This window comes from Clupea harengus, chromosome 19 (assembly GCF_900700415.2).
Source record: "Clupea harengus chromosome 19, Ch_v2.0.2, whole genome shotgun sequence".
Classification (NCBI taxonomy): domain Eukaryota; kingdom Metazoa; phylum Chordata; class Actinopteri; order Clupeiformes; family Clupeidae; genus Clupea; species Clupea harengus.
This window is the reverse complement of record NC_045170.1, coordinates 26944907-26963179: the sequence shown is the minus strand read 5'-3', so window position 1 is coordinate 26963179 and position 18273 is coordinate 26944907. Positions and strand designations below refer to the sequence as shown.

The following is an 18273-nucleotide window of genomic DNA, read 5'->3' as shown; positions in this document are numbered from 1 at the left end:
TACTTTAATTTTTCATTTCATAAGAGAAATCAGCAGAAGACAATTTTGTTGTACAATACAGGTTTCCTTAATGGCTTTCTAAACAAACAAAAACCCTACATTGTATGGTGGCTCCCACATGTCAGGCACCTGAATGTCCTTGTGGTAGAAGTAATGTTCCATTTGTGTCCAGCTGTCTATACTACACTGGGTTGCAAATACTCATCCCCCTGTGTCCAGCTAGCATTAGCACACCAGGCCAAAACAGCGTCCTCAATGGTTTATCATTTGTGCTTAGACACAGTCGGAAAAGCAGTGCAAGTATATAACCTCATCTAGTATTATTGACGGTTACAAATCTTACTAAACCCTGTGTGGAGTTTGCATGTTCTCCCCGTGTTCACAAGGGGTTTCCTCCACTAAGGACCCCAACAGAAAAAACATTCAAAATAACAGAACACATGTCCATCCCTGACCAAAGATGGACAGTTCACTTTACTTGGTCCCCGGGCGCTAAAAGCTGCCCACTGCTCCTGGGGGGGTCCTTGAGAAGGACGGTCCAGGATGGGGAAAAAGCAGAAAATAAATTCACTGCGACCTCAGGCCTACCTGCGTGTGTGTGTGTGTGTGTGTGTGTGTGTCCTGTGTCGCCTCCATATATGCACGTGTGTGTTCCAGTGTGTCGTGTGTGCCATTAAAAACCTGACAAAGGTCTTAATTATTATTAGTCCACAGCCACCATCTTCATTTGGGAAGAACAACAGTATCATTTGGAAAGTGTAGCCCTGGTGTAGTTTTGGTTTTCTCAGGCTACACGTATGAATACATATATCATGGTAACTGATTGACAGTTATTCAGAGGTTATTCAGCCTGGTGTGCTTGTCATGTCAGTTTTGGCCTTATGTTAATGAACAACTCAGGGTCCTTAGCCCAGCAGCTGGATTGACTTGTTTTCACAAATATCTTATTGTTTCCTAGGTATTTGTGTTTTTTTGTTTTATGTTTTTGTGACTTTTTTAATGGTCATTTTTCCTGACATTGGGCAAAGATTACAGATTGTAATCAAAGATTATCGGTACACACTTATACGTATCAAATGAGTTGTTGTTGTTATTTGTTGGCAGTGCAAATCTGGCTTGTCTTGTGGTGGAAACATGGACGACCATGGACATGCTCATTATCTGAAGGGACTGATTTAGTCATCACAGGGGTGACAACCCAGCTCCACATAGTGGCCTTGTGTTAAACCTCCTCTCCTCTCCTCTTTTTGTCTCCTCTCTTTCCTCCATGCAGGTATCGTAGTGAAAAGATGACTATGAGCTACGCAGAATATATTGCTCATCGCCAACACCATCACTACCAGAATGGCATTGGGCACCCTCTCCCACCTTACAACCATTATTCCTGACACCGAGCCGCATGACCAGTCACTGGACCTATCAGCAGACCTCTTCCCAGGAGAGCCCGCCCCCTCATGGTCTAGCTATCTTTACTACTGTACCATTTTATGATGATAGTTTCCGTTGCCGTGGTGACCATCTTTTGATGGCTCATGGCAACGGGGTTGGCAAATTAAGTCTAATTTTGATTTACTAAAGAAGCAAAAATTCCTATTTTTCCTTTCATATATTTTAGTTTTTGCAGCATATATTTCCATTACCCCTTTTCCTAATTAAATGAGATGAAAGTAAAAAGAAAACGACCCCTTATCAGGTTTAGATTCTGTGGATGGAATTGTTAATGTGTGATCGCCCAAATCCATTCAAGTTGATGAGTTTCATTTTGAGTATGCAAAATTCAAATATTTTCATGACTTTTGTTTTGTTCTTTTTTTTCCTCCCTGGCAAGTTTTTCTTCCTGTGTGTCACCATGTGTGTCGGGTGTAAACATTTTCTCTACCCCTAGTTTTTCCTCCTGAAATCAGTGGACCATCAAGAATTTTGGTGGGTTTAAATGATTGGGGGTGTGTTTCAGTTGTTGTATGCCTCATGACCCCTCATACATCGTCTAGTTGTTATGTTAGGGGTCTTCCCTGGTCTGTTTCTCTTTGTCTAGTTTTGGAAAGGTTTAACTCTTATTAAAATGCTAAATTGAATTAGTTAAGAAAATATTTCCCCTAAATATTTCTGAATATCATTAGATGCATTGTTGTTCACCTGACTGAATTCTCTTAAGCTGAGATGTAACACTCCCTCTTTGCGTGAAGTTTTGGGGATTTTTTTTCTGAATATAAATTCAAACCACAGGGACATGCCATAGTAAAGACTATAAGCCATATTTATTTTCTTATTGCATGCTTCAGAGTAGGTTCTGGATGTCTCTCTCTCCCTTCAGTTTTGACATCTGGGCACCACTCTGTTTACCTGAATTTATTGGCTAATGGCTGTGTAGTCAAGGTTTTTCCCTTGATGGTAAAGCTGGTATCTGATTTTCTCTGCCATTTCTTTACTATGAGTCTTACCCTTGTGTGATCTGTGTTAGCAGTGTTGGTTTGGGTCACATTTTGTGACGGTTTTGTAAAGTCTTGATAAATTGTGGTTGTAGCCTCCTAAGAGCACCATGACGGTGTGAATAATGTTTACATCTATCTACAAAAACAAATAAACGATAACATTGCTATTTAATGGTTGATAAGATGAGAAAATCATTTAAAGAACACTCACAATAGACCTATGGGGCTGGTACAGAGGAGAAGGAATTTGTCAACACTTAAAGGTCACATTTAATGGCTTTTGTTCACAAGGGTTTTACAGGTTACAGATGTGTGTGTTGTAGTTTGGTGCAATCATGTGAGGCCACACGAGTGATGTATGAACTCCTTTTTTATGTTTTTAAACAGAGGTGAAGTGCTTTGCACTTTGCTTGTTGCAGTGCTGTGGTTTATTATGGAACCGGCTAATGGAGAATTGGGAAGGGGCAGCAAGCTTTTCTGAGCAAACCACAGGATCAGTACTCTATGTCCAAGAAGAATCTTGGAAGTCATACTGTGTTGTGGCATAGCTTTTTTTCACGTAAGTACTTAGCAGTACTGTTTTCTGGAGAAGAAACTGACGTTTTTCGAGGTGCTCAGTTGTGATGAGGCCTATACATGTCACTATAAGGACATTGCGGTTTCTTCCGTTGTGCACAATATTAAGGGCTTTTGGTGTTCCATCCACAGTTACCCTATTATTCCCAGAGATGACCCTGATTTCAGTTGTGTTGCCTTAAAAATGTATTACTTGACACACATGGACCAGTAAATAGGCAGCCTGACTTTACCTCTTCTCTCTATCCTTAAGACATCCGGAAGATTTTTCAAGCATCAGGATAGATCACCACTCACCACACATTGAAATCATACACTTGATTTGTTTTACCTAACTTATTTGATCTGATGGTATGCCCAGCAGTATTTGCTGAAATGTTTTACTTCAGTAGACGGAAGATGTTTTAAGCCAGCTTCAGTGTATCTGAATACAAGCATTTTTAGGACACTGTGATGGTTAGCCATTTGGAAATTGTGAATTAGATACTGCTAATATAGCTCAAATTTCACATTAACTTTGATGTTTGGTGTATGTCATGTAAAGCATCACCAGCATTTCGACTTGTCCTTGTCATATGACAGTTCTTATGCTGAGCAGTCAAATGCCTTTTTTCTGGTCCACTGATGAGTACAACACAAACTGAATAGTTTCTTCGCTGCTGCAAAGTCTAGTAAGTTAGTTCTGTACGTACAGAAGTCAACTAAATGTATTCACATATGCAATACATTTCTGTTGCATGTATAAACATGAACATCTGTTCATCCATGGCATGCATATTATGCTGCTAGACACTGGACATGAGAAACAAAAGGAACATAAAATGGTGCTATCAGGCCTCATTTTGGGGCGGTCAACATAAACATGACTGGTCATGCGGACTCATTGTTCATATCAATAGATTATTGATTCTTCATATGCACACACATTTTGCAGGGTTTTTTTTTTTGTTTTGTTTTGTTTCATACCAGTGTAACTAAGATTGAATCCAATGAACCTGCAGGTTTGAAAGGACATGGAGTCACAAGTCTAACCCATGCACATCACCTTCCCTTCGTCATGGCCTGGGGGTCGTGGACATATGCCCTTCATCTTGTGTGTTACAGTCAAATAGTCTCCCCCCCCCCCCCCCCCCCCACTCCCTCTGGGGCAGAGAAAACATCGCTCACATTAGTTTGCTTTCTGCAACCCCTCCCCCTTTAAGATTTTATAGTTCCAACTTTTGTCACAAGATAAATACTATGCAAAAAGCTAGATTACGTGCGTAGAACATCATATTGAAAGATGGGTATGCTTCACTGCCTAGTACATGTAACTCTCATAATTGGCTTTTTTTTTCAGTTCAATGCTTGTGTGAATTTGTTTACACTAACTCCATGTGGGACTTCAAGCAGAATGCATAAACTTACATTTCTGTAATATGCTCCTTTTTTGCAGTTATAAAAAAAAATATGACTTCTTTGTTAGCATTTCACAGAACTGGGATCAGTTGAAAAGGAATTGTAACCGTTCCTTTCAGAAAATGTATTTGTCAACTTCAGAAAGTTTCTTTTTTTTTTGTCAACTTAAAAGGGTTAGCGTGTATGTGCTCCCACTCGTCCCACCATTTTCCTGCTCCCTCCACTACAGTATCCATTTGGAAATGTGTAGGCTCACATCACCTTTGTTCACCTGAACCAAAGACGCCTCCAGCCATGTCCAAATGCTGCTCTTCAGACCTGCCACCTTGTCCTTCCAACCACTCCTGCAAGAAAATGTCTATTTTTGTCTTCTTTTTTTACCAATTTTGTACAATTTCTAATGTTTTTTTTCTTTTTGGGTTTGCAACCTCTGTTAAATAAAAATATTGTTATCTGAAAGTACCTTGACCGGAGACAAGGTCAATGTAATGCTTTTTCAATGTTTTTTTTGTTTGTTTTTGTTGAAATACCCCATAGCGTGCCTCTTAGAATTATGGTTTTTCTTAATGTGTTTTCCTAAAGACCAGCAGTTATACTTTATACAGAAGAAACATTAATCTTTATTTTTTAATGCCATCAAAATAAAAAGCCTGTTTTCTTTACTCTGGACCCAGTAGCTGCACCAGTATACAATCGCACTGATAGATAAACAGTAGTAGAATAGCAGTAACGACTGATAATGACACCGTGAATATGAACAGTAACATTATGTAAGAAAACTATTTGTAGAAAAAAAGCACTGTAAAAAGGAGGAAAAAGACAACATGACTGTTTTGTACATCATAAAAGACAACTTTTTGAAAATATTTTGGATCTAGTTTCTAAATTATTTTAGTGGTTTTCTATTTTCTGCAACGTAGAAATGCTGACTTCGGAATGCTCCATCTACTTAATGGATTGCTTGAATTGGGGTTGTCAGGCATAGCCTTGTATACCCATTGTTTTCATTTTCTCTTTCTGAGCTGTTCGTAACGGATGAAATATGACATGTTGATTATCCTCCCCTTGCCCAACTGTTGTTGGTGTGGTGATCGTTTAATTGGGCATTTAATATAATAGTATGGCGAAAAATACTCAATCCTCACTCGAAAAGGAAAAGGAAAAAAAAAACTGATGGGGATGAATTATCATGCATAGATGGGGGCGTATGTGACTATGGCAATGGTGTAGTTTTAAATAATATTGTTATCTTTCAACTCATTTATTCAATAAAAAAATAAACTATGAATTGAGAGATTTCACTTGTGTGATTCACTTGACGGCTCGTGTCTGAGCTAGGTTTTCATTGAGACTTGGGAAGTATGACCTGTGGAAAATCGGTACTCAATTCCTCTTATGGAAAGTATCCTCCGCTGATATTTGCCCCCTAACTAAATACAAGCAAACAAACCTGGACAAAAGTTCTTAAATAATGTGGCCTTTAATGTAAATAAACAAACCTGGACAAAAGTTCTTAAATAATGTGGCCTTTAATGTAAATAAACGAACCTGGACAAAAGTTCTTAAATAATGTGGCCTTTAATGTAAATAAACAAACCTGGACAAAAGTTCTTAAATAATGTGGCCTTTAATGTAAATAAACGAACCTGGACAAAAGTTCTTAAATAATGTGGCCTTTAATGTAAGTAAATGAAGCCAAAGGCATGTACATGCCCCTCCCACTAGTGTGTTAAGTGTCCACAGTAAAGAGGAGCATAGTGAGTAAAACATGCCTCTGTCATTAGAAGTCTCCACAGTAAAGAGGAGCATAGTGAGTAAAACATGCCTATTATTGCTCTTAGCTTGACTGTTCTCTCCCTTTGGACAAAAGCGTCTGCTAAATGACTAAATGTAAATGTAGTAAGGGAAAACTGGTGGAAGAAAACGTTTATATTGATGGTGAAGTGCTTCCTTCTATTTTAGAGAAACTGGTGAACAGCTTAGGCAGGTGGTACAATTCCACCTTGACTGACCAAGGACCGGTAGCAGAACAACCCTTTTTCTTGGTAAATGATGGTCCTTACAGTTTACTTTTGTCATGTGTACGTACGGTGGCCTTTGTTTACGAAGGTGGAGCAATTCAATAAGGCAGTTAGAAAATGGCCACACGTTCAAAGTTATGTGGCGTTGTATGGAAAATGTATTTTGGAATTGGAACCGATGACTATCTTGGTGGAAGAATTCAAATGTGCCAAGACAAGCCGGGAGATGACCGTCACAGTCTAAGAATTCAACAGTCTAGAGCGCTGCTCCAACGTTAACGCAAAGCTTAGACTTGGGGTTAGCATTTCAACAAATACGTTTATTGTAACACCCTGTATCAAGTGATATGTTAATTTGCGTAATAATGACATGACCCCTACTAAGTGGCCTGCCTGACCCAATGATTCAGACACAATTGTAATTTTAGATTTAGGATTAAAGTTTTTTAGAAGCTGCTTTACCTTTGGAGTAGTGCTGTAGAATGTTGAATTCTTAGACACACATACACACACACACACACACACACACTGTTCAGAGCCACAGGAAAGAGTTTTTCGCTGCATGGAGGTACATTTCTTTTTCAATTACTGAACTGTGTGTGTAAGTCATCAAATCCAGTCTTATATTAGCATTAATGCAGGGCCCTCTCCTGCATTCAGCCCTGCTGTGGCCAGGCTCTTCCCAAAGGACACATTGGTTAAGTGTGTTTTTTGTGAGGGTTGGGCACATGAATTGAGCACTGAGGATATACACATTATGTGTGTCATGACTGTGACAAACGGAATGAACGAGTGAGTGAAATGAATAAACAAATAAGATTACACATAGCAGAGAAATGTGTTTATATTGTTTTTTGTTAAATTAATGAACAGATCAGTTTACATACGAGGTGCAATCAAAAAGTTGAGAGACTATAAAAAGCAAAAACCGTACCTAAATTCAAATTTGGCCGCCATCTCTTTTGAGATACTCACTTTGTGCAGCGATATAGGACTCCCAGTGCTCCTGCCACGCTTGGAACATTCCATAGAAGGTTCGCTTCGCTGCTTGGACCCCTACATGTAATGACTGACAAAAATCTATGCCTTTTCCAATGAAACAAACGATACTGACTTTGGCCCATCACTCTAGTCATCTGATGGTCTGAATCCGCTTTTCTTTCGACCGTTTTCACAATTCTGTGTTTGTTACAGAAATGGCATAAAAATGGCTATTTAGTCTGCATAGATTATTTCTGTTCTACAGGTATATGCAGCTTGCCAGGTGAGGATTCTCACCAATATATTTATGAGGACATATTTCATGTCTTGTAATTGGCATTGTAGTCATAGTCTACATGGTCTACAAAAATCAAAGAAGGCTAAATCACAATTTTGGTGGCCACGTTCAATATCCACATGTTCTCAGTCAAAATACGCTATCAGATTGTTTTAAAATGATATGGAATGCAACTGACTTCGAAAAAAATCTTTAAAATCTTTACATTTACATTTGTTCGTTTGTAAGGTGATTATCTGAAGTGACAATCAGTCTGCCTACTCTACTAGTTTGGTATACTGTAACCTACGTAAACAGTCTGCCTACTCTACTAGTTTAGTCTACTGTAACCTGATGCCACTCTGACCATGCCCCCTGAACTGGACAAAAGTCACGTACCCACAGACTTTCTTCTTTTTGTATCCCTCACTCCTGGAGTTGGACTCTCTCCACCAGCGTTGACCGGTGAACATCTTTCTACGCCGCACTACAAAGAGTGCAGACACCGGCCTTGCCTGGGAACAGACGTCCTCTTCTCTGCTCCAGCACACTGAAGAAAGCATACTGCTTTCTTCACCCTCACTCTCACCTGAGTCTTACGGCAACGAATGCCTAAAGCCTAATTTATGGTCGACCTTTACGCGCAGACACATAGAGCCCTCTGCATGGTTGCGAACCCCCTCCGAGCACCTCTCCGTGGCCTGACGTGCACCTCCCAAATTTTGTAACTATCCGTCGAGATGACGGAGACCGCACGGAGACCGCAGGGCTGTGATTGGTCCGCTAACTACATCATTTTGGAAATCTCACTTTTCCAGTTTCATTCCCTCATCTCACAACAAAATGAAATGTTTAAAAGTAAAAATTGAAATATTTAAAAGTGTTGGCAGTGCGCCAGGCAATCACATTTTCACCATGGACCAAATAGAAGAACGTTTGGCAAAAGAAGTAAGGAAATATGAGCACCTCTACAACTCATCGTTGAAGGAATATAAAGATTCCCACCAACCGACGGTTCACGACTGTGTGGCCACACAGTAACGCAGTCGTAGAAGCATAACGGAGCCTTAAGATTAAACATGAGCCAGGAATGCACTGCCAATCAAGACTAAGTAAGTTTAGCGTGAACAGCTACCAGAAGGCCTGCTATCTAACTCTGTGACGGGAGGAAGCAAAGCACGAAATCGCCAAGACAAACTGCAAACGGAACAAACAGAGTGACAAAGTCCTCCGATCTACACTGTGACAACTTTCTTCATCTACGGATATCTTCATCATCTCTTCTCTTTGCCTCATCAACATTGAATCTGCCAGCACAACCCCTTTTCCCTAAAGACTGGTAAATTCCAATGTAACTGGGCATTTAGCTATCCTAGCATACTCACCACCTGGCTCAGCACACGACTGTTTTAACTTTGCTGTTGTACATGTATTTGTTTTGTTCACCGAACATGACTGTGATTTACATATTCAGGGTTATTTGGTAGCTGGATTTGCCACACCATCCAAGGGTTATTTGTTAGTATTGCTTCTCAGAGACCTAGGGTCTTGCATGCATCATTAACCATTTCCCTCTTCTAACTTGGCACCGTGATCACATGGAGTACACATACATTGGCCTCGACATAGCCACACACGTGAAGGGAACACTTAAACTTCGCGCTTCACATAGACTCGTCCTTTGTTCATATCACATGTATGTTCACGAACGTGCATACACATGCACGCGGAACTACAGTGACCGAACAAAGGAACACACACATACACATTCTTTCTGGTGCGCACCCGACAGTGCACACTCGAGCACACAAGCTCACACACACACACACTCCCTCTCGTTCACACACACACACTCCCTTTAATTCATTAGTTAGTAACATTTAGTTAGATTATATATATTGTGTGTTTTATTTCTGATCATTGTGTAAATAAATACTTTGATTATATACGCTGGTCTATTTAATGTTACACAAGAATGAATGCTGCCAACCTCTTCTATTCAGAGCTCTAATGCCCTTCAACCTTGCTATTAATAAGGTAACTTTGGTTGTAGTTATTAATTTAATTATTAATCAGAGTTCCATATTGATAGTATAATATGTGTTAAGAGACTGATATATTACATTGAGACTGATTTGTGGTTCATCACTTTGTGTGGTGACCCCTATGTTTTCAATTTAATTGATCTGCCTTTGTGTTGAATGGTTGATGCCTGTCCCATCGAGTGAGATTACCAATATATTGGTGCTGTTGTCAGGATAGTACCAATGTTGTCATGGTGGCCCTCGTGAAGACGGTATTAATATTTATTGCACAATTGTACCCATTGTACCTACAGTATGTATATATACACGTATATGATCCATACCAAATGAATAGTGGATAAGATGGGGAGAGAGCATTCAATTATTGTAAAACAGCTTAGTGGGTATATAGTGTGCTTGTACTGTAAGGTTACTATTACAAGAGTAAGTAGAGCAATGAAACAGAAAACTATGTCGATGGTGGCAATTATTTACATCACAGGGTAAATAGCCTAGAACAGATCATGAGCGGGGTAGAAATAATGCAGGACTTGTAGCTTCCGTCTTCACCCACCCACTGACTAAGGTTCTGCAGAGTTGGGAGAACATCATAGGTAGCTCCAACAATTAATGTGATACGGTTAGCGTTATAGCCCAAATTCTCTCCAGATGATCTTTCTCGTCTCAACACCATGCAAGTTCATCCATTGCCATCACTTTGCTTGAGAAGCCGCTGCTACTCGCTTCGTTTCCTCCTCTTGCTCTCCTCTACTATGCTGTAATGCGCCTTGTGCATGTTGAACTGCTTCTCGTGGATTCCATTGAATTAAGTTAAATCATTAAATGTACAGTGTGCACTTTTGGAGGAGAGGGATTGACAGCCTGCTGAGGGCGCCTATAGTCAGAACTGTCAACAAACTGGGAAATGCTGGCAATGCTAACATATTTCTCAGTTTAATATTCGGAACAACCGTTTTGTACTTTGTGTGGTCTATAGGTGAGCCAAAAGGTTGTGGCCAAAAGTTAACGGCTTGGTGAAATGCTAGCCAAGTAGAACCAGACATTCACAATTTGAGCAAAAATTGTAGAAATAGGCGTGCAGAACCAGGCTAGACAATATCTAAAGATATCAAGTAATTGTGTTCTCTTCTCACATGATAGTAGACAGAATTCCGCTTAGTCAATACTTTATTTTGTGTTGAAATGTCACTGACTTTCACTGGTTTCTAAAAGCAGGGTTTTACAGGTTGTATGATAGTATGTATGTATGGTGAACTTCTACTGCTGCACCATTGAGAGCATCCTCACCAACTGCATCTCAGTCTGGTATGGCAGCTGCTCTGTTGCAGACCGCAAAACTCTCCAGAGGGTAGTGAAAACTGCCCAACGCATCACTGGTTCCCCACTCCCCTCCATCGAGGCTGTCCAGCGCAAAAGATGTCTGCGGAAAGTGCGCAGCATCGAGAAGGACAGCTCCCATCCCAACCACAGACTGTTTGCCCTCCTCCCCTCAGGGAGGCGCTACAGGGTCCTCCGTTCCCGGACCAGCAGGCTCAGGAACAGCTTCTTCCCTGCGGCTGTCACCCTGCTGAACTCTGCATCACGGTGACCCCCCCTGGCTACCCCCTCACATTCCTTCCTACAGTGACTGTATCCCCCTCTCTACCCTGGCCTGACTGCCACACACCTCCCCTAGCCACTGAACATTTGCACTAAAACTGTTCATTTGTTTATATCTATTTATTTAAAATTGTTGTCCATATCCATATTCACCGTACTTATATCTTATGTCTCCTACCTCATTTATAACTTCTACTGCCACTTTCACCTGTACTTCACCTGTACTTTACATACTGTATATCTATATCATATATCTATATCACATCTGCACTAACCACCACTATTGCTGCTTACTGTTCATATTACTTATGTCTTATACCATACTGTATATATTCTATTTATCTATTTTTATATTACCACTTTGCACATACTCTGCACTCTTCTGATTTTGCACTTCTGGTTAGATGCTAACTGCATTTCGTTGCCTCAGTACTTGTACTCTGTGCAATGACAATAAAGTTGAATCTAATCTAATCTAATCTAATAGGTGATTCCCTGGTCAACCACTTTATGTATGCAGACGACCTAGCTTTACTATCCCTGAGTACAGGTGGGTTTCAACAGCTGCTTAACATCTGCACTAATTATGGGGTCGATTTTGATGTTAAATATAATGCCAAAAAGATTGTGGTAATGGTCTGTAGAACTAAGGAGGACATGGATATTAAGTTCCCTGCCTCATCTTTCTGGGCAAGCTCTGGGGGTGTCCAATAGTACCAAATACTTAGGGCACATTATCACAGACACGTTGGAAGATGATGCCGACATGTTCAGACAGAGGAGATTGCTCTATGTCCAAGCTAACATGTTGGTTAGAAAATTCCACCACTGTACATACAGTATGATGTTAAAATTAATTTGTTTAGAGCCCACTGCACCCCTCTCTATACAGCTCCACTCTGGGTGAATTACAAGGAGAGCTTGCGTAAATTGAAAGTAGCCTATAATGACTGTCTTAGGATATTCCTGAAGAAACCCAGGAGTACTAGAGCCAGTCAGCTGTTCTGTAATATGGGTCTAACCACCTTCATGGCCTTGCTGAGGAACCTTACTTTTAAGTTTATGAGTCGGCTAGACTGCTCTACAAATTTAAAAATTGATCTGATGACAGACCCTGGCCGCAGCTCTGTCAAGTACACATCTAAGATCTGGGAACACTGGCATGAGTGCCTTTTTAGCCCTTCTTTCCTTGTATATTTATATGTATTTATGATTGTATGTATTTATATGTAATTTATTGATTATATGTATTGTGCATCTTCCATGTGGGCCTTGAGCCTGTAATAAAGTTTAATATATAAACAAAATAAACAAACCAGGGTACTTTAAACCCCAAAGCATATAAACAAAACCAGGGTAATCACAACCCCAAGGACTTCACCTTTTCACAGTGGCCCATGAGGGTAAAAGGGCTGGACTGGGATGGGTCCAATTGGGACTGATTGGGCCAATTTAGCCCCTGGACTGCCTTGTTAAAAGGTGCACCTCATTGTTGAGGGAGAGACAGACTGAACAGCCTGGAAGAAAGCTGGGGCAGGCACATAGACATAAACCTGTTGTGAGTACCCTGGTTTGTTTAATTTGTTTATATGTTTTGGGGTTGTGATTACCCTGTGTTAATAAATATATGGCTATTTTTATAAGAAAGCCACTGTCTCCACATTCCAGCAGCCTACATCCCACATTTTGAGATGGCCGGCTCGGGTCGTTCTCACATTTGGTGGCAGCGGTGGGATGGTAAGCTAGGGTGGAGACACTGGGTGGAAGCAAGCTGAAAGGAGACCGGCACCGGCAGGAGAGGGCCTACTGGCGGCTCAGCTGGAGCAGCAGCAGGAGGTGGAGCAGGAGCAGGAGGAGGAGGAGCAGGAGGAGGAGCAGCAGGAGGAGCAGGGAGAGAACAGGAGCAGGAGGAGGAGGTGGAGCCAGAACGGGGTGGCCAACTGGTCCCGCCACTCGTGTGGCGAGACTCCAGAAGGGGAGGGAAGCCCCATAGATGGGTGAAGCACTTGTGTGTGGGGCGCTCTGGATAGGAGAGGTACGGTTGGTGGATGGGAGAGGACTGCCTGTGTGCGTGAAGATGAGGCCAGTGTGACGATGTGCCTTCACTACACATGAGTATGTGCTCTGACTGCCATACCAACGAGCCTGGCTCTTTGGCGTTGCGGTCAGAGTGTATGTTTGGCACCCTGTAGACCCAGTTCAAGTCTGGGTGGGGTGACTATACTCTCCCTTCTCTACACTACCGTTAGTTTCTAGTTGCCCTAACTTAAATGAAATGATGTATCCAATAATGGCATCTATGTTCATTATACTTGAAAAATATTGCAAATTAAACCAGCATCAAAACACCCATGCAGAAGGATAGGATCGGAAGGCAGAGGCACGACATGTAACACCTTCAAATGGTTTGCTTGGAATTCATGAGAAAACAAGGAGGTCAGAGGCTGTCTTTTGGGAAGAGTAGTATTGGACAGGGAGAACCATGACCAGATATCACATGGTTTTGAACACCAAGCCCCTTAAAACGTCACAACTTGGCAACTCTTAATAATAGTAATTATTTTTAATTGCATAATGACATGTCCTAAGGCCAATTAAAAAGAGTAATTTAACATTAATACAGAACACAAACATTCCAAACACAACTTTATTTTTTCCCACTGATGTGTTCAGTTGTAAGCAGTGCAGTTCATGGTATATTCAAGATGAACATGCTACTGACACTCACACAAGTGCCCAGGGCTCACCTCAAAGAACCCAGGAATCTGACACATTTTACACTCGTCATGAAATAAAAAAATAATTTTTTGAAATTCACTTTTGCGATACCTTTACCACAATTTCTGTAGGCGTTTGTTATCATGAACAATATAAAACAGATAAACATGTTTTAAAAAACAAGTAACAACTGTTCATTTGAGGAAAAAATAAAAGTTGCACAAAAACCGCACACTTGTAAATGATTGTAACCATGATCAGTCAACATAATGAGCCTCTACACATGACCAAGCCAGAACTGCTCTTAATAAAGGCAACAAGAAGATAACGGAACAAAAGAGTTCACAACTTGAACTTCAAAAGAATGTATGAAAAAGACTAAATGTATTTGGCAAGCTTTGTACCATCAGTGGAGCACAAACTCCCAGAAACAGACATTTGCCTATTTTCTTTTAATTCCAGCTGTTATGTAAAAAAGGACCTGCTCAATAAAACATGATATGACATCTAGGAACATGTTCAGTCTATGGGTTAAAAGGTATAGATTACATGTGATTTAGGGATGAAGAACATGTGTTGACAGGGGTGCTCAAACAACCTTCTTGCTGCGAGGGCAGGTGCTGTCCATGAAGTAACGACACATGGGGGCTGTGTGCTGAGCAAACAATGTGAGCACCTTGCCGTGAACCAAAGTCAGAAGGGTCTGATGCCCAGTGGCCCAAACTCTGTACCATGGCCCGTAGAAAGGGTCTGACACAGCTGGGCAGAGCATGTTGTTCAAGTTGACTTCAGTCATCTGTGAACAGGGGCAGGGAAGGAGTTGGAGAGAGAAAGAAGACAGTGCACAACTGCATTAGTGAATAGTTAGAAAGAAATATGGTTGAAGTCCAACAGACTATAGTAAATTGTACACTAAATTCCTCCAGTCCAGATTTCTGTCAAGTTCCAATATTCCATGCAACAGTGCCTTAGAGCTAATCATCACATATCAACAAATCCTTAGTAATGGCAAAAATGGTGAGAAGTTGTGCGGTCAGGTGTAACCCTAATAAGAAACAACATCCCAATGTCAAGTTTTATGTCTCATCTAAGGCTACAGAAAATTGTAGAATGAAAACGTTTTTGAATAAGGATGAGATGATCGTGAATGTTGAATCTGTGGCGGGTGGGGTAGCTTTCCCCCATAGTACACATGACCATCCTTTTATTACATATACATTGTTTCTAAACAGTCTGAAGATAATTACATTTTTATTATATACATTTTTTATTTAATGTGTTCTACTCTGATCTTCATCGTGATATAACGTGATATTAAGGGGTTAGATGAAATATATCTCTGCAGAGTTTTATTTTCTATCTTATGTTATGCATTTTTTGTATTCAATTTGTTTTAATCTTAAATCTTTATGCACTCTATCACTGTTTTTATGTTAATTTTAATTATTATTATTTATTTATTTATTTGTATGCACTCTATCCTAGTTTTTAATAAAAATAATAATAGTCAGGTTTTATTGGCACACGACACACTGTGAGACACACACGTGAATATATGGAGGCGACACAGGACACACACACACACACACACACACACACACACACACACACACACAGGCCTGAGGACCCAGGACCCCCCAGGAGCAGTGGGCAGCTTGTAAGCACCCGGGGACCAAGTGAAGTGAACTGTCCATCTTTGGTGTGATGTGTTCTGTTCTTTTTGCATGTTTTTCTGTTGGGGTTCTTAGTGGAGGAAACCCCTTGTGAACACGGGGAGAACATGCAAACTCCACACAGAAAGGCCCGGGAGATAGCCCACCTGAGCACCTTGTACATTAGAAGCCTGCCTGCAAGATGTAAAAGCTTGGATGACTGTATTATTTATTGAAAATGTCTTGCATTACCATATGTATGTTTTATTGCATGCCTTGACTGCCTTCAAGACCATATAGGGCTATGAAATATCCAGTTAGCAATTGGCTAGATTTGTATAGTGAACAGACACCATGGTAAGGAACATAAATTCCAGGTTGGTCCCCTAAAGCAGTGGTTCCCAAACTTTTTACAGTCCCGTACCCACCCCTTCAGACATTCAATCTCCAGCTACGTACACCTAACCCCCCCCCCCCCTCCGTTTAAAAAAAAAAAAAGTTTTCCTTTTCACCGTTTTGGCTTCATTTTGTTCACCCAGAGGTAGATTGATGGCTTAAAATGAGTGAATAATATGTGCCACAAGTGACCCAAACCTTCTAAGGTTGTTGTTTGCCAGCCATCAACAGAACATAAGACTAAAAAAAACTTTATTTGCAGGCGATTGGGAAGATGAGCAAATTAATTTTACAGGCTGTAGCGGAGGTGTGTGTGTCGACCGTTGAACAGGGGGGCGTGGCCGGAGCGGAGTTCAGCACAGACTTGACATTTTCTCAGTGGTTTTGTTTTTTAATTAATGCTTGTTCATCGTTGCGATCGTTGTTGTGTTTATTAGAAAGAAATACAGCCTTGCAGGGCAAAATACAGGGGAATTTGGGCGATTTTGATGCACAAAAAATGATATTTCTGTCTGAAAGTTGCAATTCTGTTTCAAAGGGTACATTCCGCGAATTCCGTCCGTTTTTCCGTCCGCGGAAATTTTCTCCCCGCGTACCCCCTGAACCACTTCGGGAACCCCAGTTTGGGAACCGAAGCCCTAAAGGTTCCTGTAATGTTATTAAAGGTCCTAAAAACTTTCTGGGAACTAAATGGAAAGACCTAAATAGGCACACAAAAGAACACTCTAGGTTGGGTCCCTAAGGGTTCCTGTATTGTTACTAAAACTATTTCAAAATAATGTTAATAGTGCTTATGTTATTATCAGAAATTCAAGATTATTTTGTTGATTATTGAATTCAATGTAATACCATTTACATCCTAAAGTTGTGTAACCACACATTTGTGCATAAGCAATAATTTGAGGGAAGATGATTATGATCAACATCTCTTACAATTAATGACACAACCACAAACTACACACGTGGAATAAATAACTTTCTAAATTTCGCAAATCAGCACATTCATTTCATATGTTATTTGTTGGCACTGGTTGAGACAAATTTCTATCAGGTATAACAGGCTATTCATAAAAACGTTCGCCACATTGTAGTAATTGTTCATTAACTTGAAGCAAATTCATGATAGACCACTAAACTTATGTCCAGATTTTACCTCACATCATGTTCATGCATATTTTGATGTTTTAAAATTGTAATTGTAAACTATTATCTGTCCCTATGAGAGGACTTAGTAACAGTTTAGGGAGACCTTACCATGCCAAGGCCTTGCAGAAACACAAAGTGATAGAGGAACAAGATGCCAGTTGATAGTAGAGCCCACCACATATCCCCAAGTGGTTCAGGTGTGTACACACCTGTCATGGGAAAACAGAACGAAAGAGTGAGTAGGAATCTTTTTTGTGAAGTCATCAAAAATTGAAATGCAATCTGTTTGTGTAGTGTACTTAAAACTTAAAATTACAATAAATTGTATATTCGAAGTGACCGTGCTATAGGCCTATAACTCTGAGACAACATTAACCCAGTCCAATTCACCTTGCGACATTTCATTCCCACAAACTTGTTAATAACCACATTATCCAACTCGATGGTTGTAGCTCACTCTTATGATCAACAGTCGAGCACGCTGTGAGTGAGAGGCGCTCCTCGCCCAATGGTAGCATGCAATACGTTTAGAATGGTTTAAAGTGAAGTATTTTAAATGCCAAAGTAGCTGGTAGATAAAATAATTACAGACCGGGGGGGGATGTTAGACTATTTCTTGCAGCTGATAAAGCATGCGTTGGCTTAAATGGCTAACATAAAGGCCAGGTGTGCATTGCAAGTTTTTTTCTCTACTAGAGTTGGCTGAACTGCCTGATCTGAGTGCTTACTTTTTGCGCTCTGCAAATTTATTAAGCAGGAAGCTGGCCAGACTGCAATTTGACTAAATCAAGCTTACCGATTTGGTAACAGCAAATCTCAGACATGTTTTTAAAAAAGGTCAGTTTAAATGAAAAATGCTATGGGCTAAATGCTAAAAATGTCTTTCTTTTGCACTATAGTAACTATATAACTAGATATAAACACTACAATACTGCCTTTGGCTGATAAAAACATTATCTACATTTAGGTGTTTCCCCTGTATCTCAGTAGGTCTACGTCCTTCTACCAGTCAAATCTCAGACATTCGGTTAG

At 40.4% G+C, this 18273-nt stretch overlaps 2 protein-coding genes across 3 annotated transcripts in view; one reads left to right on the top strand and one right to left on the bottom strand.

Moving 5' to 3' along the window:
- Positions 1–5694, top strand: part of ammecr1 (AMMECR nuclear protein 1) — a 44923-nt gene extending 39229 nt beyond the window's left edge. Inside the window, exon 6 of the mRNA XM_012818508.3 lies at positions 1274–5694. Coding sequence (XP_012673962.1) covers positions 1274–1388 — 115 coding nt within the window. The 3' untranslated portion in view covers positions 1389–5694. The remainder of the gene's footprint in view (positions 1–1273) is intronic.
- An 8264-nt stretch (positions 5695–13958) lies between these two features.
- The window catches only part of LOC105892262 (transmembrane protein 164), a 33151-nt gene continuing 28836 nt past the window's right edge, over positions 13959–18273 (bottom strand). For both annotated transcript variants that reach the window (XM_031585693.2, XM_012818509.3), the window contains exons 5-6: positions 17350–17450; positions 13959–14843 (exon numbers count right to left, since the gene is read on the bottom strand). In XM_031585693.2, the coding sequence (XP_031441553.1) occupies positions 14637–14843; positions 17350–17450 (308 nt within the window). In that variant the 3' untranslated portion in view covers positions 13959–14636. The remainder of the gene's footprint in view (positions 14844–17349; positions 17451–18273) is intronic.